This window comes from Centroberyx affinis, unplaced genomic scaffold (genome assembly GCF_046629955.1).
Source record: "Centroberyx affinis isolate AG114_WGS23_722 - 3 ecotype Tasmania unplaced genomic scaffold, CSIRO-AGI_Caff_v1 ptg000028l_1, whole genome shotgun sequence".
NCBI classification, from domain to species: domain Eukaryota; kingdom Metazoa; phylum Chordata; class Actinopteri; order Beryciformes; family Berycidae; genus Centroberyx; species Centroberyx affinis.
Genome location: NW_027278742.1, coordinates 3,450 through 25,844, shown reverse-complemented (window position 1 = coordinate 25,844; position 22,395 = coordinate 3,450). Strand labels below are relative to the sequence as shown.

Sequence of the window (22,395 nt, the reverse complement as noted above, 5' to 3'; positions counted from 1 at the left end):
GCCTGGACTGTGATGGTATTTATGATGGCTGCTATAGATGATTTGGATTATTGTCGTTTCTGTTTATTTGATTTGATGTGCTTTAAATGTGTCTATATGTTCTGTGTTGTACCACAAATTGCCTCTTGGAGGACATTAAAGTTGTCTAAGTCTAAATCTAAATCGAAGCAGATTGACGTAATCTGGGAGCGCACCTCAGAGCAACAACAATCATGGCGGCGTTCACTTCCGAGCTTTCAAACAATGCTGGTTGTTCATTCATTCATTGATGCCATTAAGGTTTTTTAAGGACTAACGAAATCGCTAAATCTAGCTTGTTATCATCCTATTCCTTTTGTTGGTGCTGCCATTTTGTGTTGTAACCCTCGTCACAAGTACGTTTGTCCCGCCTACATCGACCATCCAATCCAAATAAGAAATAAATAACTGCTAGTGGACAGGCTTGCGTCCAGACCCCTATGAATTGGTCTGCAAATTCAAAAAGTGCTAAGGGTGGTGATTCATGGAGGCTGAACACCAGGCAAGGGAGAATCTATACCATCTCATTAGTGCAGATGGGACACTCTTCTCCGTTGAAACCCCACTTTGTGAATTAGGCTGATAAAACGGCTGGATTTTTACATAAAAATCTTACCTAGTGCAGCTTTAACTATGACTTAGTATACCCTAGCCCTGTAATAGGACTCAACTTTTTCTGTATATGTGTGTGTGTGTGTGTGTGTGTGAGAGTGTGTGTGTGTGTGTCTTCACCGATGAATCTCCCTCCTCTTTCTACTGCCTTTACTGCTCTGCTGAATCCTGTAGGTTTTTCTAGCTTGGGCTCTCTCCTTCTCCAGGACCTCGGTGTCATCCAAAATCTCCAGCCCTGGGATTTGGCTGATCACGTACTGTCTAAGCAGGCGAAGGCAATGGGAAAACAGTGTGAGCAATACATACAGCATAAACCTATATTGAATTTATCTTCATGATTACGCAATTTGTAACGCTTAATTTGTATAATTGGACATGGAAATTGAATGTGTTTTTTTAGCTTCATGACAGCAGGGGCTCTATGGATTGCAATGTCGGTCGTTCGGTCAGTTGCCACTTTTGGTCACATGGATGAAAGTGTGTCTTGAGTTAGATTACAGACTCTCAATCGGGAGACCCGCGTTCAATTCCTGGCAGGCAGGGCTGTTAGACTCTTAGTCTTGTTTATTGAGTTTTGTCATTTACATTTAATTTATTTCATGTCACTCTATCTTTACCAATTTTATTGCAATACAAAAGGAGAAAGACAGAAGTAACACTTGGTGCTCTTTTGGATTAAGAAAAAGTGGTAACACTTTACAATAAGGGTCACTAAGTTAAGAGTTAGTTAATGCTTAATAACAATTAACTAACCCTTAATTAACAGTTAACTACTGTGTCTGGTAATCATTTACTACTGGTGTTCATGTTTACTAAGGTATTAATTTATACATTATTTAATAGTCATCTTTATAAACTATTAAATAATGTATAAATTAGTACCTTAGTTAACATGAACACCATTAGTAAATTACACATTAGTTAACTGTTAATTATTAAGCATATTAAGCATATTAGCTTATTAAGCATTAACTAACCCTTAACTTAGTGACCCTTATTGTAAAGTGTTACTGAAAAAGTAGTGAAGTCCTTAGGTATAGAGGTGCTCATTGGAAAGAGGAATCAAATCTATAGAAAACAGAGATACTAGCACTAAGGTTGAAAGCCTCCAGTGAGAAAAAAGTAAACTCTTGAGCTGTATACATAAAGTCAAGGCAAGCTAAATGTAGTAAGGAGGGAAGAGACTAAAAGCTTGAAATTGCCCTGATGAAGACCTTATGGTGCTGGCTCTAAACCATGACAATAATGGCTTTTGAAATTTCTACAAAATGAGAAAGGTTTGGACGTCCAAAACACACATACAGCTAGTAGATTCACTTGATACTATTTTGTTCTTGGATTCACACTCCCTAAGGAAAGCTGCTTTTTCTGAATTTGGCTATTCTATTTGGCCAATATGATAAATTATTAGTCATAGGGACAAACAAAATACTACTTGGTCAATGTTATAAATTATTAGTTGTAGATCGCCAATCTAACAGTTTAGAGGGAACATCCTGCTCCTTGATGGGATTTTTTTTTTTTAGACCTGGCTTCGAAATAAATTTCTGGCAACTTTTTCTCAAACCTCCGCCAGCACTGAGCAATCCTCTAACGTGCAAAGCTGCAGCCTCCATAATTATTTATAATATGTTTATCATTCGCCTTCCGGGTTTGATTTTTAGAGAAAATAACACATGAATGCAACACTGTTTAGCGTCCAACATGGAAATCCCAGAACCTTCCCACCAGCACATGAATGCAGCATAATACGTTAACGGCTAAAAAAAAAAAACGATAATCCAAATTCATCCAAATTCATTAATTCAATTCAGCCAAATTTGTGTGTTACTTTTTGAGATACAGTATCTTGTTAACAAAGAAACAGACAGATGGGTGAAAACATAACTCCCCTGTAACTTCATTGGCAAAGGTAAAAACTAAAGATCAAATTTAGGCTCACTTAGGTTAAATGTAAAAAGTGACTTGTTTCCATTTTGACAAAATGCTAACAGGCCAGGATTTACAATAACTATACGATAGCGAACAAGCTAACATTAGCACCCAATAATATTATCATTATCATTTCTTCACTCAGCTTTGAAAATGCCAAGGGCTTGCTGTGTACATTTCTGCTCTTATATACACAAAATTCTTCTAAACAGCATGGTAAATTAATGCTTACATCATATGTGACCAGGTTTCATTAGTGGCAGTTAGCCAGTTAGCATCTTAGTGGAGTCTTATATTCTTGTCATTTGTTACAGCATACGCATTGATAATTTCATACTTCTTCCACTTATTTCATACTGAATATTTTTCATACTTTTGGTATATTTTTCATACATTTTCTACTGCTGTTATTTTTGCACACCCTCATAATGCTGTAATCCTGACATTTTTCCATAGTTTTCATTCATACATTTCTATTTAACATGTGCTAGTGACGGAAATTGTCAGTTGCGTATGTTTATATAACATCCATTTGCAATATTTGTACTGCTATTATTTATTTATTTATTTTGTTTTGTTAGTAGACCTACTTTTCTCTTCTTTTTTTGTTAATCTGAAATTTTTTGAATTTATATATATTTTTATCAATATTAAGTGTTTTCTAGATCAAAGAAATTCCAATCCTATGAAAAATTTACATTTGCTGAGGTAGTTGAAAGAGATTCAATCACTCCAATTTTGATGAAACTTGGAGAGATGATGCATCTTGTTGTTGATTGGCCTGTGTCATTCGTGGGGGGGTGACATGTTTATTTGTTTTATTGACAGGTAAGTTCCTGTACCTCAATGAAACATCTATATTTTTCATAATTCTTTGCTTGATATTGGAGCCACTTTTCCATAACTAGGCAGAAAAATAACATCAATGCATTGCATATTCTTTGCTTTTAAGAAATAAGGAGCTACGGAGCAGGCTAAGGGTCAAATTTTGATTGATTTTGATTTTATAATTACTGATCACATTTTTGCTAAAAGATTATAGGTAGTGAAATGTAGCACAGAGCTGGGTTTTTTGTAATTGTTTTAAGATTTTTAATTTAATTTAAAAAATTTTTGTATTTTTACAGAACAAGCTTTCAGCTGCAGACCTACTCCTTGCTCACCTGTAGTCTTTGTACTGGGTCAGACTCCCTCCATTGAAATAGCTTGGCGCTGCCTCATTGTTCATCATACTGAGGATCCTAGATTTCAAAGGAATATACTAGCATTAGGGAATAGGAATGAAAACCGGGGTTAAAACAGAAAAAAGGAGATCAATACAAGGCAGACTCACTTGATGTTTGGGAACTTCCGACGGATTTCTTCCACAAAGACGGGGAGATTGTTAATCTTGTTCTTGTTGAGGCACACGGTGGTGACGCTTGGCATATAGGGGAACTTCACATGGGACGTGTAGTTGTTGCAGTCCAGAATCAGAGTGCTGAGCCGCTCCAGCTGACCCAACAGAGCCGGGTTCCAATAGGGACTGAATGAAGGAGAAAACATTCAACAGCGGTCTCTAACTGCTCAGTCGTGCCTGTTACTGAGTAAATATTCATGCCGATGCATGTTTACTTGTGTATTCAAAGGAATATTGACCAATAGCTATGACCTAGCTACGTTTTCACCATAAGGCAAACAACCATCAATATGAACAATTATCTATTATTTCAGGAAAGCATGACTTTAGAATATAATTTACATCCTTAAAGATTTTTGTCAGCCTGAAATGAAAAACAATAAATAAAATAAAAAATAAAAAGGGGAGTTTTATTTTATTACAAATATAACAATCTACTTATAGTTATCTAGCTTTAAAGTCAAAGTGAAATAAAAAAATACTTTTTCACCTTTTAGTTAATTCTAACATACAAGACATCTATTTGACAATTTAGGCAAAAAAAAAAAGACAACAATGTTAGTTTCTTGTATTTTTATATCAAAATCTCATTACTTTTACTTCCTGGAAAATGGGAAATCTTTAGTAGTGACATCATCGTGTACCATGAGGCGTACATAAAAATTCCAATGAATAAAACCATCACAGATTTTCCCTCCGCCCCTCCCATCAAATAAACCTTTCTCTCCCTAACTGATATCCCATTGGTTTACACTTTTGGATGATCCCTCACTGCATTATGTCCCACCCCAACATCCTGTTTCAACAGGAAATACATCACATTAGGGAAGCAAGATGCTCTTAAAATGCAGTTTCATTGTGGCTTAATTTGCTTTCACTACCACAACTCTGAACCAGATAAGCGGATAGAAAATGAAAACCAAACCCCTTCATTTTACCCCTGAAATGTCCATAATTTCTCATTACATAAACATTAATTATCCATTAAAAATAATATAGCTTTAAAAAAGTAAGTTAGTATCAAGGGTTTTCAAGGGATTTATTCATCGGTTGGTTCATGGAGACACTAGAAATTTAAGGGATTTTTCATTCCTTTTGTGTATGGTTTACATGGTTATTTATTAGTTATTAATAGAAAGTTCCTATCCCCCTGACTTTTACATTAAATTAGAAAGTAAGCAGCTTAAGCACCTTAAGAGGTGTTTAAGGTGGTTTTGATGGGGTCTCCTCCATTAATAACTCCCTTAACTCATTTTAAGGGGATTTTGCATTGCAATTAAGAGGTGAATTCATGTAAATGTAAGGGATTTTAAGGGATTACTGGTTTGTAGAGATATATAGCCTAGCCTAATATATTTGAGTTAAACTAACTGACCCACAACCTGTGTTGGTGACAAACAGCAAATAAGCAAACAGCTTACACTTAGATGTTCAGAACATCCAGGACTTGTAACAATTTTTACTTATTTGTAACCTATGCTTTAGAAAATGTGAGGGATTAATGTATGAGACAAAAAATCAAAAACTGAGGCATGGTTTCACACTAATGTAATTTTGGCAAGAAACAAAACGAATACTCAAGCAAATACTGGTTTCTTATTGAGCGTTGTAGCTTGTTCGGCCTTTTTGCTTAGGCCTGACAACAGAAGGATACTCGTCCAGCAGGTTGTAACTCAGGTCCAGCACCTCCAGGGTGCTGCTCTGCGTCAGTATGGGTTCGTACGGTATTTCCGAAAGGCCCTGGTAGGCAAAGGAAAGCCACTGAAAGCTCGAAGCCGGGCCGGGTTGGCTGTGCTGGCCTGAGGCATGGTAATCCATGACCAAACCCCAGCAGTGCAGCCTCTTTCGTTCCTCTCCTCTTGCAAATGATCTGGCAGGGAATTCAGATGATTACATCATGATCCGGCCTTGAATGAAAACAATCAATGAATAAGACATTTAGCAAGGATCGACCCAAGAGCTTTGGCTTTGACTATCAGCTGATTAGAAAACATTCAAAGATTAGAAGACATCTTACCTTCCCTGCAGAATTGTACACTATTCTGAATGAAATAATGGGACGCGCTAATATTAAAAGGTCCGGCGCAATGAGAATTTCTCAATTTCATGGTGCCCTTTAACAAAGGATCTGTTCATGTAAAGATATCCAAATTATTATAACCGTCAGCATTGTGGAAATTTGACTAACGCCCTTTGAGAAACTCAACAGAATGAAACAGATTTAGAATTCCAGTCTACTTCCTGGTGTAAATGATGTCACTTTACACTGGTCTTTAAGCTGACATGGCTCCAAAAGTCAAAATTCCCACTGTTCTTTGTATTACAGGCAAATTTAAGAAAAAGTTCATCCACAAACTGACTGACAGACGATCCAGTGGAACAGCAGAAGCATCCTAAAGACAAACTCAAACTATATTATTTATACTATTTACATTTCGCCCCATTCAATGCCATTGAACTTACCAATCTGAACAGCAGGTTGGCACTCATACCTCAAAATGAACCAAACGCTGTTTCCAGTTGCCCCGCCACTCTGCCAAACACAAACTGAGAAGTGAACCCAGATGTGGTGTGTGCATGCGGAGCTATTCGCTTTCGCTGAGCTCACCGAGCTGAAGCGCAGGGTGTATCTAATGCTGCTTTTCAGAGTATGGGAACCTCTGAGAACTGCTTACAGCAAATAAAAGGCCCTCTGTCATGCCCAGGCTGGAGATCACATGATGGGGATAATCACATTGCCGGTTAACCCTGTGGTTAGCAGGACCAATCGGCCTGGATCTAGATAACATATCAGATATTACTGCATTCTCTAACAAGGTTCAACACTAACATGGCTTTAACATGAATTTCAATTTCATTTCATTTAAACCTATTGTTCCTAAAGGACAGCTGTGCTAGTAAACATTCACAACTGTGTATTAATGGATTGAGAAATAACAACACCACTATAATATGAGCTTATTTGGGTGTAAAAGTTCAGACAGACACAGGGTTCCATCTCGATGACATCACAGGTTAGAGACTTGGCGTTAGGATAAAAACACTCATATTCACAAATACTGATTTGACTCTCCTTTGGCATGCTGTAGGTATAATGTATGCAAATTGTTAAAGAGATATACCCTTTAAAGGGGTCATAATAATTTTTTAGAAATGTCCGTGTTTCTATAAATGCATAATTATAAGTGCACTGTATTTGATTGTAGAAAAGTCCCTGTGAGATACAAATACTAATTCTATCTATATTATATGTAATTCACTTTTAACGGTAACACTTTACAATAAGGGTCACTAAGTTAAGGGTTAGTTAATGCTTAATAAGCATTAACTAACCCTTAATTAACAGTTAACTAATGTGTCTGGTAATCATTTACTAATGGTGTCCATGTTAACTAAGGTATTAATTTATACATTATTTAATAGTCATCTTTATAAACTATTAAATAATGTATAAATTAACACCATTAGTAAATTACACATTAGTTAACTGTTAATTAAGGGTTAGTTAATGCTTATTAAGCATTAACTTAGTGACCCTTATTGTAAAGTGTTACCCTTTTAACATGTTTTTACCCACCTAAATGCCTAAATAAACATGTTAATTTATGGAATGTGTGAAGTTTAAAGATGTGCGCAGGCTTCAACAATCAGATCTACAAATCACAATGAAAACTTAAGCGCTCAAGCTCCACAAACCTCAATCTAAATTTCCTTGCAATAGTTTCACACCGCGCCTCGCTGTATGTCACAAGAAGAAATAGATTTGAAAAAACGCGAGAACATAATAAAGCAAAATGGAAAAAGATGTTGTCTCTGAAATAAGCAAGAGATACTGTGGCTGTACTTAAAAAAAAATCTCTTTTCAGCATTACATATAGAACAATACTTCCAACGGTTAATACGACTAGATGCGGTGTAAACAATGCCACTTGGGTACATAGAGGAGGAGCAGGTTATTTTTTTTTTACACATAAAAGATGTCACACTGTTCATTATACATGATATGGTCATTTCCTGGAAAAAGTTCCCATTGGTCCTTGTTGTCTTCTACTGCTGGAGTATCATTGTCCTGAGGATCAATCCTATTTTCCACAACTCTTCTGAAACAATGTTGTGGTTCATGCATGGTCAAACTCAAGTCTTGACTGAACACACGTAGCGATGGCCTCTGCTCGTCTTGCAGTCCCTGATTTGCCACTTGGCCCTCCTCCACACAAGGACACACTTCTTGCTTCCCTTCATTTTTGATCGGGGGGGCGTCTTTCTCCAGTTGGTGTAGCTGACTGGCTCTCCGCCCGCCCATTCCCAGCGTCCTCGGCTCTCCCTGTCATTCAGACCTTAAGAAACAGGAGGAGAACAGTAATCTTATGGACCAAGTTATGGCCACTAATTTGCAATGACTAGCCTTGTATTTATTAAAAAGCTACGGAAGCGTAATGCATTCACTTGAGAAAAAAAAAATTGCCCTGTTTTTCTGAATTAACGAGATAATTATCTCAGAATTCTGAGAAAAGTTTTCATGAAAAAAAAATTCTGCTCTGTTTTTCTGAATTAACGAGATAATTATCTCAGAATTGTGAGAAAAGTTTTCATGGAAAAAAACATTCTGCTCTGTTTTTCTGAATTAACGAGATATCTCAAAATCCTGAGAGAAGCTCTCACCTGCATGGAGTAGCCTACGTTTGCAATACCATCTATATTACTTAAAGACACGAGTATCTCCCAATGTTTCAAACAAAAAGCAAAATAAAACTGGATTAAACTTAACAGGCGGGACATGTTTGCTTCCATGAAATCGAGCTCTCAAGTAGGAATGAGAGCTTCTCTTGGGATTTTGAGATATCTCATTAATTCAGAAAAACAGGGCAGAATTTTTTTTTTCCATGAAAACTTTTCTCAGAATTCTGAGATAATTAGCTCGTTAATTCGGAAAAACAGGGCAAATGTTTTTTTCTCAAGTGAATGCATTACGCTTCCATAGAAAGCTACATATTAAGAGTAACTAAACCCCAAACCCAAATCTGTGTAAAGCCTGACATCTAATGGTGAAAAGAATTGCTGCAATTGCCATCTGCTATTGGCTGATCTTTGGTGCCAGATGAAGTGAAGCGTTTCATGTTTACGGTTTGTTCGGAATAAAGAGAAGAAGAACTGGGTAGTTAGCATGAGCAGTCATAGCCACCATGGCTGAACAGACAAAGAAAAGAGAAACTCAAACTGCATCAACAGAAAGTCCAAGGAAAAAGACGTCACACTTGACACCCTTGACAGGTGATCTCTGGGAAGAGCAGTGCAGAGACGCCACAGCAATGAGCGCTTAGCAACAAAGATGGAGACAAAATTAAAAAAAACTAGGAATTCGCAGATTATAGACAACCACCCTCTCAATCTTCAATTTTTTTCTCATTTTATAGGTGAACTTTGTAAAACCAGAATCCCATTGCTACAAATCGCTCAAAAATACACACCGATCCAGAATGGGTTCCTTCCACTGAAGTCCCATAGCCAGTCCATGTCGGCCTTCGAGAGAACGCTTGCTAGAGTGCCTTTATATCTGGAATCAAGTAGAAAAGACGGAAATGAATGTGATGTAATCATGCTGAGGGGATGATTTGTAGAGCATGTAATTCACTCAAACTTAGACTTTTGTTTTTCTCAACCATTAAACAGACAGAGTTACTAGAGTCATGTAAGCCCCCCGCCTTCAGCCCCACTGTCTTTATCATCTCATAAATCTCTTTATCCTTTAAATAAGTAGATCTATAGTGAAGTGTACCTCTCCCTGCAGGCCCTGTTAGCAGTGCTCCATGTGGCTTTACGCTCAGTGCTGAGGATGTAACAGTAGCCACCGTGGAACGTCCAGCCTTGAGGACACATCTGAGCACTCACCATCTGTGTTTCAAGAGGAAATGGACACACACTTCATGACTTTTGTAGGTGAATGTCAACAGATTTCAGATTAATACCTCAACTAAGGCTTGTATTAACAACACATTTTTGCGTTCTGCCAGAGAAAGATTCTGTCCAAAGGTCACATCTCTTACGACTTGATCGTTTTGAAATTGAACGTGTGTTTTGAAGCCGAAATACCTCATCAGTTGGTGCCCAGGGTTTCCAGGAGACTCCGTTGCAGTGAAAGAGCTGACTGGTGGTATGGTTGAAGTGCAGGAGTCCCATAAGCTCTGGGACACAGGGTTTGGGGACGGAGTGATCCGCCGCAGCCTATGGGCGAAACAAATTCACATGAGAATTCATTCAGTAAGGTTTCAGTTTGAAACTTTTTTTTTTATTAAAGCTGCAATATTCAACTTTATTTCACATTAATATACCAATAAATAAATAACATTATCAGTCTGTGGGTTCAGGCCTAAATCACCTAAAATATGCCTAAAATTGACTTTTCAATGACGTTGGGACATTTTGGGGCGTAAACCATTTGCAGTGGGTGTGTCGTATGGGCGTGGCCAGCAGTAAGCTAGTTGTGGCTATCAAGGTGAGGCTAGTGGCCACAGAGCAGGGAAGCCATAGCAACAACAACAGTAAAAAAAGAAAGAACAGCGAAGCAAAATGTGCAGCAAACAGGACCCATTCAAAAACACGAGTGAACATCTGCTTTTCTGTTTTTTTAATTACAGATTGCTCGCATTGGCCGTCTGCTTCTTCAACACCTGTGGAGGTTTTATAGATGCCGGTTACCTCAGCCTAAGGCTAGATGACAGCTCATCAACATGAGTGGCAAGTGTTGGGGTGGGAACTTGACCAACTGAGGGGGAGGGGGGCGGGACTAACAATACACTTCCTAACTCAAGGACAAAAGTTGTATTTTGTCTCTTTAATATGGATTGTCAAAAGCGTCACACAAAGGTAAAAATGCGTAGAGAGATAGACATTATGCATTGATATCATAAGAATGTCCAGACAAGAATCAAAGTCTATAGCATCAACAGGAAAAGATAAATTCTTTTTGCTGGGACAACGTTAAGCAAATGTCTAAAGAGAACATGACTAGTGAGATTAGTCGTGAAATTGTAAAAAAAAACAAAAAAAAACTCACATGTACTTTGGCAAGCTGAGTCTCTCCAGGGCTTGGGAGCTTTCTTCGAGGGCCAGGTTTAGACTTAGTAACCACTGCTGACACCTGCTGCTGTGCCCCCTTGCTAACCACACGGACATTAGCCTTCCTCCCCTTCCTGGATGGGGAGGTGTCATCCTCTACTTGCATGTGCATGATGCCATGATACTGGAATTGAAGAGACAATACACAATGCAGCCTTCTCTAACTTTTGGAGGAATATTATCACGTTGGTATCAGCTGTGCAAGTGCTTACCGTGTAAACAATGTCGGTCCCATTGTGAAGAACTGATGACGGTGGGATCTGAAAGATGCAAAATATATGGAACACGGAGTAAGAGTCAATAGAAATTGCTAAGCTTGTGGAACAAAGCAACACCATTAGAAAAGAGGACGCTGGTAGTGGGGCAAAAATATCACCAGGAGTTTCTGAAACTACGCAGTGACAGTGGATGAACTGGGAAATTGTAGAGAGGGAGAAGCTTAGTTTGAAAGAACTTTGGAACATGGAGGCTTCTATTGTGCGTCAAGTTTTCGTTTTGAGCAAAGGTTTTTCTTTTTTAACCATGACCAAAGCCTTTCCCTAACCTTAACCAAGGTGTTTTAGTTGCCTAATGGAGGCGTCGAGAACTCGATTCATTCTTGGAGCAAACTGTGATGTGCTGCCATCACCCCAAAACCTCAACCAGAGCGAAGACCCCATATGTCCCCCTGTGTTCAGAAACAGCAACACTTTAGACATCCTTCCATCCATCCGTTATGACGCAAAATTAGTCTTCGAGGGTTGAAGACCCTGGCAGCAGCAACCGAGAGTTAACAAACAGAAAACAATTCCTTAACTGTAAGAAGAGAGAGCCCAAGGCAACACATTTGTCTTTGTACGTGAGGGTGATCAGTGGGTGAAAGCTAGGGATTGGGAAATGGGAGCAGACATAGGCCAGCAACGTATTCTCCCATCAGAGACCTGAGACCAGACTCAACCAGGCAGATCTCCTGAAATTTCGTGAAATAAGCACGAAATCTTAAAACCCCATGCACGAAAAGTGAGACAAATACGTGCTCCCACCATGAAAGGGTTAGGGTTAGGGTTGAAGGAGACACAACTATAAGGAAATACAGTAGTCTCACACTGAAATAGTGTTGTGGATAACCATTTACCTTCAATACTGAGATTGTACAAAGAAGATTTCTACTGTGCGTCAAGTTTTCGTTTTGAGCAAAGGTTTTTCTTTTTTAACCATGACCAAAGCCTTTCCCTAACCTTAACCAAGGTGTTTTAGTTGCCTAACCGTAACCTTAACCCAAACCTTAACCAAAGCTGCTTTAGTTGCCTAAATGTAACCCTTAGCCAAGGTGAAAATGTCCAATTCGTGTTATTGTCACAGAATCCAATTCATGGTGGAGGAACGTAATCATCACATAATTCATGTCCACAGCACGTAATCTGCGTTTCAGACTTTCTGCTCATTTCACAAAATTTTACCAAACCATAGGATGATGCAGTAGATGAAACATATGAAAGGAAGAAGCTTAGATACACTGAGGTAGCAGGCAAGGTTGAATAGTGAGGCTGGGAAGCCAGGGTACACCTTGTTGAAGCTGGGTACTGTGGACTCGTAGCCACATCCACTACTAGTTTACTCAAGAGTCAGGGATTCATGGTCATCTCATGCCTAAGATAGATCCAATGGTGGTCTTAAAGAGCAGGCACTTACAGACTTTGGATTTCCCATGGCTCTGAGTTTCTTCTTTGGGAGACCTGGTTCAGGCTTGGGGACGTTGTCTCCACGGGTCCAGATTACTGGTTCTGTGTCAAGAGGCAGTTTCTCTAGTTGGATGGATCCATGCTGGGGGTAAGACTCTGACCGAACCTCTTTTCCTCCAAGGATAGGAGCCTCCCGATCCTGCTTTCGCCTGCAACGTCCTGTCGTTTTTTCAGTTTAAACAGTCATGTTAGCGTTCATAATTACCACTGAATCATGACATTGTCTTGCTTCACATATATTTCAGCTTGACAATTTTTGGAAAATATGATATGGAAATCCATGTGGCAGCAGGGTGGCTTAGTGGATGTGGGTTCAAGGACTTGCCCTGCTGAAATGTCCTTGAGCAAGACACTGTGCTCATCTGTAGCTGACCTCTGACAAGAGAAAAATATGTACTGTGTGTCATTCACTGTCAGCATCTGCCTAACCTTGGCTTTGTTGAATACTCAATTCTGATTTGGGTTAAACTGAGTTTTCCTCTCCAGCACCACCCTGCTTTACATTCATACAGTACATGCTGACTTCATAGTGTGTTCATCAACATATCATCTGTATCTGTATCTATATCCCCCGTGAATGCAATCTGTGTACTGATGGATACTGCTCTCACCCCTTCCTGAGTCCCTGATGGTAAGTTGAGCTTTGCTGATGCTGCCCACCACTGTGCCTTCAGGGGAGACCAGGGTCACTTCAAATGTCTCTTCCGCCTCCTCAAGGTGGTCTTGGATTATCTCAGTTTGCCAGCTCCTCTTTGACATTCCTAAACAGAGAGCAACATCACTAATGCTTTTTAAATTTTGCTGAGTAGATGTGTCACCATTGAAGGTCTTCCAGATTTTTTGTGAATGTATCTTTTTTTTACTATACTAGTATTTTTTGTATTATTATTTTTATATTATATTATTGTTGTATTATCTTTTTATTATCATTATTATTGGTACTATTATTATTATTATTATTATTATTATTATTATTATTATTATTATTATTATTAATAATAATAATAATAATAATAATACAAATAAAATAAAACCATAACAATTATAATAATTTATATGATTGTAGTAGTAATAATAGTAGTAGTGTTAGTATTATTAGTATTATCATTATTATTATTACTACTAACATTATTATCATTGTAATTATCATTATCATCATCATTACCATTATCATTAATACATATTACAATGTGTGCACAATGTTAATTTTGCTAGCATCATCGTAGTTATATCAATAATAGAATTTTCCCAGTGGCTTTCAATAACTCAAAAGCATAACGCAAGCCCTCTATACTTGTACAATAATGAGCATATACCTGGATCAAACTGAATGAGGGAGGAAGGGCTTATGAGGAAATCCTTTCCAGCAGCTGCAGTGATCTCATTCACCTAGGATTAAGAGACATGATTCAGAAATAGGTCTTTACAGTCTGTAGAAAAATCAAACGCCCAAGCATCAGCTGTATCTCCAGAGAAGAAAGCTGTCTTTGTTGTCCAGAGGAAAAATGTTGCTGTTGGCAGGATCACAGCAGATCACACTGGCTAGGCAAAGCTATTTAGTCATTTTGGAGATTGTCAGAATTGCAGCCCAAGGCCTGCATGCATAAAGCTTCCAAGGAGCACTGATCTACATCGTCGCTCAGGTCAGAGGCAAACTATTCTCAGAATCCACCTCCTATTTTAAGATACTGCATGCATTCAGGCCCTGGTTTGTCACATCACTACATAATTCATAGCAGCTCCTAAGTCTCAGTAACAAAACAAATGCAGACCTTGACGGTGATATATGAGGATTCTGCCAGGTTGCCCTTTCGAATGATGTCCAGCGAGACAGTCCCCTGCTCCTCACATGCAGAGAACTCGGACTGAGAGAGTTCCACGCTGGACCAGTGCAGTTCAAGTCTGGAATGGCCAGGATATGCATGGTGAAAACTAAAGCATTAATTCACTTTGTCATAAGATCACTCTTTCTTTTGTTTTTCTTACATGTGAGAGGGTCCAGTGTTCCCTAGAGGATCAGACACTCTGAACTCCAGGCTATCTGTTAGAGATTCCTTGGCTTGATTGATGATATAGATAATAGTTCTCTTGTTCAGGTCCGTCTGGGAGAAGCGCTGCTGCACGAAATCACCTGCAAGAGAAAAGAGAAAGACTTTAATTTTGTATACAGTATTTTCTAAGCTAAAATAGGTGCTATGGACACTATGGCTCACTTTAAATATCACACATTCCCTGTGAAATGCTGTGGTCTAGCACTAACATTTAAGTTGTAAATGAGGATGGGAACACCATTTAGGTTCCAACCTGTGGTGATGTTTTCCAGGTAACCAAAGTAAGGGGGGCGAACGATGCTGAACGTGAGCTCTTCTTCTCTGGTATGGCTGTCTTGTGCCTTCAGCTCCCGGGACGACAGAAAGATCCCAAATCGACCATCAGCTAAAAGCTCTGCCTTCCAAAGAGGGTGCAGTTTCACCACCTCAGGAGATGAGTTATCCAAGGGCTTGATCTGAAATCATACACAGCTTGTAAGTAAAGTAGGGCCTGGCTAACATTAGACTTAGAAATTGGACTTTGGACTTGTGACAAGTGACACATGACAAAAATACACGTGAAATACAAGGCTAAAAAATGCATTGCATCTATTTGATAGAACATAACACCATTGCTGCATATTGGGTCTGCTTCAGTCATGGTGTGGTTGACCAATGTGTGTCTGTTGCCAATACTAGCAGTATTTAGTACAGGCTTTCTGGTGACGTAACACACTCTCTGGTGGCCATATTGGAGGTCCACAGCTCTTGGGCAACAATTGCTGAGAACAGCTGATTGGGTTTCTAAACGTACGACTTGGCCATCTCAACAACCCTCAATAGACATGGTTAATTTCTGATTATTTCTGATTATTTCAGTATATCTTTTGTTGAGTTAATGTTGTTTTTTTAGCCAGCTAACCATTTCCGTTTACCGTTTCTAGTAAGCTAACCTTCTTGTTATCAACATACCTGATTTTGCGCACATCACCTCCGTGATGGAGCCAGACGGTTGCTTGAGATTTGTGACACAACTGCAAAGCCTCTGTAACTGACATAGTGCTGCCTTTGTCACCTACCTGAATAGTGAAGAACACAGGTTCTGTATGTAGCCGCCCATCCAGCAGGAAGCCCCGGTTTGTGCTGTCGGAGGCAGTAAAGGCAAATCGGTCGATCTGCGATGGGCCCCCGCCATGCTTATACGTCACCTCCAACTCCTGTATGTTTCTCTGGGTGAAGTTTGAGCCAGCAGTCAGCGTTGCACCACCTAAAAGCAGCTGGCCATACTGTGGAGGCTGGAGAAGAGCAAAGATCAGGCCGCTGGGCGGAGTGTCTGGGTCAGACAGGGTCAGGCAGTCAGGGCCAAGGGTCATGGAGGAGCCCTGGGGGACCGTAACGCCATTGTTGTGGGATAGCGCTGGCAGGACGCGATCCACCATTTCCACTGCGACCTCAAAGGTTCCATTTCGGGTGGTCTTACCGTTACTGACGACAAACCTGCCAAAACAGACTGGGTGTTAGGCTGTGCGACCAAATGTGAGAAAACCTATAAATCATAAACTTTGAAAGATAACTGTGGTGTAAAACAGTAACAGGCTTGGGAACTCTTACTGAAAAGTTTCCGTCGACGCACTGGCTCGGTTGTCATGCACATAAGCCACGAGGTTTGCCGCTATGTCCATCTGGCTGAAGGTGGAAATGGCCAGCCCAGGATGTCTGATGTACTCTACGTGTCCATGAGCTGGTGGGTTGGTGATAACATACAGAAGCTCCTCTGGCTTGTCTGTGCCGTCCGTGGCTAGCAGCACGTCTGTGGTGAGAACCACACGATCTCCGCGGCTGACGTTCACTGGCTTCACAAAGATGGCAATATTTCCTGCAAATCATGGCGGTGAAGACATTTGAAGGGGTGCTCATTTGGGTGATTAGATATTCATTCATTTTCTTTACCTGTTTGATACTATTTTTTGATCAATCCAGTACCTTTTTCTACATCTTTGACAGAGATGTGGAAGTGCTGTGCAGGTGACCGATTCTTTCCATCTAGCAAGTAGAAGACAAAGAAGTCCTGCGTGTTAGCGCTGTGCAGTCCTGTGTGCAGATAGCGCAGCAGGTTCATGTCCACCGTTTCCTGGGTGCAGTTCCTCCCGGCTGTCAGTGTCACCCAGTCTTGGCCCTCCTGAGACAGGATCAGTCACAATTAGGGGCAGAACACCTTGAGGGGGGATTTAAGAGTTTCCTTATGTTATCCCAATGTCCCACAGTCTTGTGATAGCTATAACTGTCCCAAAGGAATAGGAAGTAAGATTGTGAATTCTATAATTAGTGGGATTCCTCTTTAAAGGACTATACCAAGTTTTTAGAAGATTGTCCCGTTGGTCATCTTTCTCGTTAGTGATGCTCCATGCTAACACTAACTATGTTGAGTGATACTAGGTGAGTAGAATTATCCAAAGTAAGAAGACTGACCTTTTAACAAAGAAAGTTTGGAAGTGTTTTTTATTATATGGCATGTAGATTAATAAATGTAAAACATGAATAATCAATATAGCTGATGTAGCCAGGTTTATTTTTGGACCTATTCCAGATGAGCAACCTACGGAAGCCGAGAACGGCCGTGCATGCAATTATTTTTTTAATGCTGTTATCTCGAGATCACAAGTTAATTATTTCGATATCTCAAGATAACAAACTTTGTTTTCTCGAGATAACAGGTTAATTTATCCCGTTATCTCGAGAAAACAAAAGGCCAATTTCTCGAGATAACGAGATAATTTATCACGAGAAAACGACTTTTGTTTTCTTGAGATCACGGGATTATTATTATTAATTATGGAGAACTGGAAAATGAATGTCTGGTTCATTTGATCACACGTGATTTCAGCCTTCAAGATCACTGTCATGACTGTCGGGGAGAATTCATAACTTAACAGGAAGTCAAGGCATAAATGTGTAGTTTTGTTTGCTGCAGTTACGATTTTCAGCTTAAATCAGTTGCTACAGTTGTCACAACGCCATCTATGCATGCTGGCATGGCACTCCTGATCTCTGATAACAGAACATTATAAGTAATACGAGGAAACAACATTTTGTGTTTCATGCAAAGTGTTAGCATGGAGCCTACTATCACTCAACATAGTGTATGCTAAAGTGTTAGCATGGAGGACTGGAGCCAACAATTTACCGGGGACACATGGATGATTTTGGTGTTCTCATCACTTAACGGCTCAGTTGACCTGTGGGGCAATCTCACAAAAACTTGGTGTATACATATAAACAGCATTGCACCAACCTTAAGCTGAAGCAGTCCTTGTGTAGGAACACTCTCAAACATATACATGACCTCTGGAGAGGGAGTATCACTGTCCTGTGCAAAGAGCGTAACGCTGGATATAAGCCTGGCCTCCCCTGGCTCCACCTCCAGCCCATTGTTCCTGGACAGAGCAAGTTACAGTTACTTTCCTACAATAATGTGATGTTGTACTATAAATGGACAGTATAAATAGTATCCATAATGAAGGTGTTACCCTGACCTTATGACTCGAGGCTCCTCGTCATTGACTGGTAGCACTTTAACCATCACTTGTCTATGGAGCTGGTGCTTCCCGTCAGTCAACTGAATGGTGAAACTATCCTCCATATTCTCTGAGTCATCGTGCATGTACATCAGAGCCATACCTGGAAGTCAGCAATGATACTTAATTTGAGTTCACTTATTGAAAGCGTGTGCATTCTTTTCCTGACAATTTCCTATTAGGCTGAATCTGATGCAATTATCCCTTGTACCATCATGTTTGGCTTACATTAGGAATTTATTTGTAAGAGAGAATTTAGAATTTTTCTGTGCAACCTTGATAAATCAGAACTGTGGTTTAGATGTTAGAGGAAAAGGGATTGTTTTGCTGAATCAGTCCTACAGCACTCCCTGGAGGCTTAACTGTAAATTATATTGTCCCAGTACCACCCATCTTTTTACTTGTTTTATGCTGCATTCATGTCAAATGGGAATAACCGCTGGAATGACTTAAATAGTGTCCATACTTTCAAACGTTTGGTTTGAAGCCGTCAAGACGGCATGATTTAAGTTTTCTGTAGACTTTGGTTGTGCGTGATCCGTTTTTTAAATGAATATATCATTCCATTTGACTGCACGTATGTCCTTGTTGGTGACATCAGAATCCAGGAAGTTGGAGAAATCGCGGGAGTTCCCATGTAGTTTTTACCATGTGAAAGCTGAGGTGAACAGTATTTTCAACTAGAAAGCTTGTATCTCCCGTCTTTCCCATGGGACATGAATGCAGCATTGGCACTGACAAGAACTATTCTGAACTTGCCTTGTACTAGACCACAGTCACACCTACACCAAGACAATTCATAGCAGATTAATGAATGAACTGAGTTCCCTTTGAGTGAAATGAGGCTTTTCCACGGTAATTGAAACAATACCATTTCTCAGATCTGTCATTGTAAAGTCTTCTACTGGAGTTTCAGCTTCCCTCCGCCTGTAGACCAGCCTTCCACCTTTGTGGTTCATGATGCTGCCATGCTGAGGGGGTTTGACCACGCTGAAGAGCAGCTCGTTCTTGGGCACATCCAGATCCACAGCATTTAAAATGGACGAGTCCAGCTCCTTCATTTCTCCTTCTCGCACCTCATCACATAGGAAGATCAACAAAGTAGCTTCAACAACACTCTCATCATTTCAAATGCAGACAGACATTGAGAGCCATTTAGTAGAAAACTTTGAGGGAAGCTTCTGTTGCTTGATGCACAAGTTTAATAAAAACTTGATCTTGAGTAGTGAGACTGACCGGCAAAACTTACAGTGATGTTCCTAGCCACGAACTCTGGGATCTCGTCATTGGTGGGGCTGATGATAATGTAGAAGGGCACATCGGCAGAGCTGTGTTTGCCGTCTGATAAACACAGCATGAACTGGTCTGCTGTGGGCTCCATCCTCTGGTGTCTGGACTGCACGTAGTTCACATGCCCGTCAATGATATCTTTGTAGGAAAAGGAGGCTGGGGAAAAGGAGGTGAGGTGTTCTTCTATTTCTGTAAAAATGTCATCAAAAGGATAGAAAACCGAGGAAAACCCTCCAAAGTGAGGACATTTTTATGGTCATGGAGTGAAGCTACAGTATCTCAATTAGTGCGGGGTGTGACATTCCTCGCTGTTGCAGTCCCACTTTGTGATTTAGGCTGATAAGACAGCTGGATTCTTACGTAAAAATCTTGCTTAGTGCAGCATTAAAGAAAAAATCCCCTATAAAACACTTTAACACTGTTAAAAACTGCTATTGGCAATGTATCTTGCATTCCTGGGCCCATTTTTTTATTTTTCTTATTCCCACAGATAACTGACCAAATGTAGATGACAAGTTCACAAGTTCAGGCCCCTGAAGTAGAAGCAGACGAGGCAGGTTGGGGGAAAGTGGGTACACCAAAAAATAGTAAATTACAACACTTCATCACAAAATATCTCCTGGAACGCATTGAACATCCCAGATTGAGGATATCTAACAATGTCAGAGTATCCGAGGGTGGATTTTCTTCCTTTGATAATGCTTACCTATGCTTATGCCCATGTTGCTTTTCTCAAAGCCAGGACTGGGCAGCACATTTTCAATGTAGCCAAACTGGGGAGGAGAAACCAGACTGACCACCAGCTCCTCCAGGGCAGTGTCCATATCAGAGGCCTTCAAATGAGACACACTTATCGGGGAAGTCCCACCTTCATCCACCACAAAGATGTCTCCTATAAACAGCACAGAAATTAATGTTAAAGTTACTTTGATCAAAATGATTAAACATGTGGCTTGTCAAATTTACAGTATGTTGTGTAAGGCATTCTACTGATTATATATGTGTTTACATCTGTAACTACATATGGTTTCTCCAAATTGCGTTTTTGACAATGTGAACAGCTAGTAATGCACATATCCCAAATTTGCACCTTCTGTACATGTTATCTACATCTGTTAACTGAATGTATTTGACAAGGGGAATGTTTTTTTTTTACAATGCACATCCTAGACATTTTCTGTACATATGTATGTGATTATGATGCACGGTTTGCTGCTACGGTGGCCCTGAAGTGCAAAAATAGTACACAATTGGTTAAGTTGTGAAATGTGGTTTTGTTTTTCGGTTTTGTTAATTTGTTTTGTGAATTTTTTTTTTTTTCGTTTTGTAAAATGTTGTGTTTTCAGTTTTGTTAAGTTTTGTTAAATGTTACTGTGTTTTGCATTCAGGGCCACCTCTAATAACTGAATAAAATATCTTCATGTGATTCCTGGCCTGCCATAGCTCTGTTAATGTGAATATGATGCACATTTTTGTATATAAGCTGTAATTTTACATATTATTTTTCATCATATAGTCCTTTTTTCTTGTTTGTTCATACTGCATATATATTGTTTTTTTTTTAACCATTTTCACCTATTTCATACTGTACATATTTCATATTTTTTGATGTATTCTCATATTGAACATATTTTTCCTTGTTTTTCTTTGACTCAACAAGCTCTACTGTCATTACTGCTGCTCTTTTGCACACCCTCTCAATGCTGTGATCCATATCTTTTCATACTTATACTCACAAATTTTGACATAACAACTTAAGTGACGAAATTGTCAGTTGCATATGTTTGTATACCGTATTTCCTCTTATATTGGGCCCAGGCCTTTATTTACCTCAACTGCAGAGGGTACCAGGCCTTTATATTAGAGACAGGCCTTTATTTCTAATTCCCTCTGTTTGATAAGTATATTTGCTCATATTTTAGTCCGAAACCTCCTTGTTTTCTGATCTGCTTCTGTTGGGGTTCGTTGAGCAGCCGTTTTTTTGTTACTGCAATGCATTACCGATAATTACGGTAATCGACGATGGCACGCTCCAGAGACTTCCACACATGGCACTTGTACGTTACTACAAACTACAGTTACATTATATAACAGGCACCAGGAGTTTACCGGTATCCACTGTTGTTTTTTTGTTTGTTTTGTTTTTTTATTTGGGGCCGGCCTTTATTTGTTTGTGTCGACCATATATGGCCCCGGCCATTATTGGAGACCCGGCTTTTAACTGACTACCGGCCACTATTAGAGGAAATACGGTAAGTTTGGATAAAGTTTCATCTTATCTTTTTTGCAGTTTCAACTCAGATTAGCTGTCACTCTGGACACCATGTCAGTGAGATCTAAATGCTCTACCTGTTGTAAGGGAAGGGGGTTGACTGTCGACCGGAAACACTGTGATTTTGAGGTCGTACACCGGCAGACTGTCGCGCAGATGAGCCGTGCCTCTGCTCTTGAAGGGATTTCCTCCACCGCAGCATGAAGGAGAGTTTTCTGTTTCTCCGTCAGAAATAACGAAGGTGATGGTGTCATGGCGGGGAGTGAGTCCAATCTCCAGTCCTAGAGGCACAATCACAAATATTTTTAACTTTAACAGACGGTCACTATTCTGTATTGTAGTATACATTCATTTTAGAAAACAAATATATTTATAATTGAAATATCAAACTGCTTTCAGAAAAAAAAATTACAGCCACAACTGATTAAAA

General features: G+C 39.6%; 2 protein-coding genes across 2 annotated transcripts; both read right to left on the bottom strand.

The window, feature by feature from the left end:
* Positions 1 to 176: 176 nt before the first annotated feature.
* Positions 177 to 5,779, bottom strand: LOC139641143 (leucine-rich melanocyte differentiation-associated protein). Its single transcript, XM_071515413.1, has 4 exons — positions 5,616 to 5,779; positions 3,896 to 4,087; positions 3,726 to 3,803; positions 177 to 891 (listed from the first exon to the last, which is right to left on the bottom strand). The coding sequence occupies exons 1-4, from the start codon at positions 5,777 to 5,779 to the stop codon at positions 747 to 749; spliced, it is 579 nt and encodes a 192-aa protein (XP_071371514.1). The 3' UTR covers positions 177 to 746.
* A 2,021-nt stretch (positions 5,780 to 7,800) lies between these two features.
* LOC139641178 (FRAS1-related extracellular matrix protein 1-like) lies at positions 7,801 to 22,149 on the bottom strand. Its single transcript, XM_071515454.1, has 21 exons — positions 22,043 to 22,149; positions 20,400 to 20,585; positions 19,653 to 19,849; positions 19,275 to 19,479; positions 18,362 to 18,506; positions 18,121 to 18,262; positions 16,812 to 17,007; positions 16,440 to 16,704; positions 15,908 to 16,325; positions 15,103 to 15,304; positions 14,785 to 14,929; positions 14,571 to 14,700; positions 14,115 to 14,187; positions 13,410 to 13,559; positions 12,749 to 12,957; positions 11,290 to 11,337; positions 11,016 to 11,201; positions 10,052 to 10,183; positions 9,738 to 9,853; positions 9,430 to 9,515; positions 7,801 to 8,298 (listed from the first exon to the last, which is right to left on the bottom strand). Exons 2-21 carry the CDS (start codon positions 20,515 to 20,517, stop codon positions 8,096 to 8,098), a joined length of 3,366 nt encoding a protein of 1,121 aa, XP_071371555.1. The 5' UTR covers positions 20,518 to 20,585; positions 22,043 to 22,149; the 3' UTR covers positions 7,801 to 8,095.
* Positions 22,150 to 22,395: the final 246 nt, after the last annotated feature.

What these genes read in the sequence shown, in the direction of transcription:
- LOC139641143 (XM_071515413.1), bottom strand. Translation starts at nt 5,779, where the DNA reads ATGGATTACCATGCCTCAGGCCAGCACAGCCAACCCGGCCCGGCTTCG. An exon ending in AGTTACAACCTGCTGGACGA is followed by an intron (nt 4,088 to 5,615) that starts GTATCCTTCTGT and finishes TCCTTCATTCAG; the next exon opens with TCCCTATTGGAACCCGGCTC. An exon ending in ACCCAGTACAAAGACTACAG is followed by an intron (nt 892 to 3,725) that starts GTGAGCAAGGAG and finishes TCGCCTGCTTAG; the next exon opens with ACAGTACGTGATCAGCCAAA.
- LOC139641178 (XM_071515454.1), bottom strand. Translation starts at nt 20,517, where the DNA reads ATGGACACTGCCCTGGAGGAGCTGGTGGTCAGTCTGGTTTCTCCTCCC. An exon ending in TCGTGGCTAGGAACATCACT is followed by an intron (nt 19,480 to 19,652) that starts GTAAGTTTTGCC and finishes CTATGTGATGAG; the next exon opens with GTGCGAGAAGGAGAAATGAA. An exon ending in CCTGGGCACCAACTGATGAG is followed by an intron (nt 9,854 to 10,051) that starts GTATTTCGGCTT and finishes CTTGAAACACAG; the next exon opens with ATGGTGAGTGCTCAGATGTG.